Source organism: Anastrepha obliqua, chromosome 5 (assembly GCF_027943255.1).
Source record: "Anastrepha obliqua isolate idAnaObli1 chromosome 5, idAnaObli1_1.0, whole genome shotgun sequence".
NCBI lineage: Eukaryota > Metazoa > Arthropoda > Insecta > Diptera > Tephritidae > Anastrepha > Anastrepha obliqua.
The window spans coordinates 7726304-7728574 of record NC_072896.1 but is presented as its reverse complement, the minus strand read 5'-3'; the positions used below and the strand labels follow the sequence as shown (position 1 = coordinate 7728574).

Genomic DNA, 2271 nt, shown 5'->3' with positions numbered 1-2271 from the left:
GACTTTACTAATCAATTGCCTACTTAGTCCAAAGTAACACTTGTTGGCAAGAGAGATTCTACGTTGAACTGGTGATCACTGTAGCTTAAAAACCGCTTGGTGGATTTCAATAAAATTTATATTGCTTTTAAAAAACATAAAAAGCTCGTGCCTGATCGAAGAACTTTTTTTTCAAAAATTTCGATTTTTTTTTAACAATTAATTATCGGTTTTTTCTCGAAAATCTGAAAAATATTTCCTGAGACCGCCATATTGTTAATTTTGAAAAAAGCTTCGATTAGGCCCAAGATTTTCTATTAATAAAACTAATTTCTCTTGTCCAATTGATTTGAGATGAGTCTCCAAGGACTTGTGATGATCACCGCAAGGGACTTCTGGAGAAACTTTTACAATTATTAATTTTTTATTTTTAAAATTTTGCTAGAGTCAAGTCGAAACATGATGTATTAATGCTAAGTTATTATTTTTGTGAAATAAAGCAATGGACTAGAAAAAACAAAAAAAAAATATTGAAAATCATCATTTTTTCGGGCCTCTGACTACCCGTAATCCCTTAAAAGGCAAAACTTAATGCTATTAAATTGTGACTAATATATCTCAGCGTATTATTTACCATTTATTTTAATATATTGAAGCTTTAGTATTGCTAATTTGTTGTACTTCCATTGATGCAGTTGCATTCCGACTCTGAATGGTGAAAGGCTTTTGAGGGCAGCTGGCATATTAATGTCTGCTATGCCCAGGTGGCCAACTGAACAAATTATAATTGTTTTTAAGTTTAACTTACTACCCTACCGGCAGTGGAGAACGCACGCAAGACCTACAGCAGATGTAATGGTGCTTGCTCGCTTACGATAATTATGCATTTCACTCTAATGGACGCATTCACTAACAAATTATGATTGATTTTTTCAACAATATTTTCTACTAGCAAGAAATTTTCTAAGAAATCTTTTCTTTTATTTCATTAACAAAATTTAACCAGCGCCAACCTTCGGGAAATGGTTAAATTTCAAGTAGACCCTCTGTGTACTTAAACTCCAAATATTTTGAGGAATTCCGCAAAATGTTTAATTTTTTCTTCGGCATTTTTCTCTGCATTAAAATGTATCCACCAATCACGTAATTCTGACAGCAGCTCTTTCTCTGTATCACCAAGCGAATTCCAAAATCTAGTAAAAATTATTGCAAACTTATGCACTGTCGTTTCCGCCGACTTGGCCAAATTTGTACGAAATCCCTTCAAGTCTACTTTGTGAAAGACTTTCTTGTAAACCACAGCCTCACTATTGGCAACGTCGTCTGCGGCTGTAAGATCGACATCAGCAAGCAACTGTGCTATATCATCTAAAAGTGTGGATTTCTCAGATAATACCGCAGAGGAATCGCCTTCCAAGTCAATACTTTCGATGCGCTGTATCAAATTATTGAAACGCGTGATATTCCTTAGTATGAATTCACTTCTCAAAGGAAGCTCGAGCAGTTCACCAACCACGTCCTTGAGGAAAATGCGCGATTCTCGTATGATGTGCCGGCCGTGTTCCTCCAGAAGTATGGCGGTATAGATTAACAGTGGCGCAACTTCCGAGGTGAGACTCTCCACAGAGGGTTTAGTTGCTTCAGTTTGTTCAGGGCTGTGATCCGCCTTTACAAATGAATTGAAGGCCTGGTCGTGCGTATATGAAGGGGTGAGCTGCAGTGAAAATAAAGTTACTTTTTGTTTGTGTAGGGATACTCAGTTAATCTGTCTCACCTGCAGGAATAGGCTGACGCTAAAGACCAGTAAAATTATTTGCTTAGCCATTTATGCGAGTCAGAAGTTTCTTTGAAGCCTATGTAGAGAAGAGTCTGAATTGTCTTACAATAAGCGGCTGACTTATATATGTAAATTATGTTATTTGAATGTGATGAAATTATACTTTAGCTCATTATTAAATTTAACGATTAATAAGAAAAGAAGCTCGTGAGAAATCTAAATTTTTATACCCAGTACAAGTTTTAGCAAATATATATATAAATTATTTTATTGGCAATGTCAATAGTCCGCAAATTACGATGTGTGCTCGCTGTCATCTTAACTTAATCTCAACTAAAGGGTGGTTAAATTTCAAGGGCCGATGTTGCATGTCAACCACACCTAAACGTCAAGTTTTTTTCTGCATTTTATTTCACATTTTTCAATTTTAGACTAACTGAATTTGAACCATGGAAAGATACACAATCGAGCAACGCGTTACAGTAATTCAGGCTTATTATGAAAACGGGCGTTCA

At 35.6% G+C, this 2271-nt stretch overlaps 1 protein-coding gene across 1 annotated transcript; it reads right to left on the bottom strand.

Annotated features, from left to right (window-relative positions):
• Positions 1-576: 576 nt before the first annotated feature.
• Positions 577-1836, bottom strand: LOC129248347 (uncharacterized). The gene is made up of 2 exons (XM_054887867.1): positions 1754-1836; positions 577-1693 (listed from the first exon to the last, which is right to left on the bottom strand). The coding sequence occupies exons 1-2, from the start codon at positions 1802-1804 to the stop codon at positions 1034-1036; spliced, it is 711 nt and encodes a 236-aa protein (XP_054743842.1). The 5' UTR covers positions 1805-1836; the 3' UTR covers positions 577-1033.
• Positions 1837-2271: the final 435 nt, after the last annotated feature.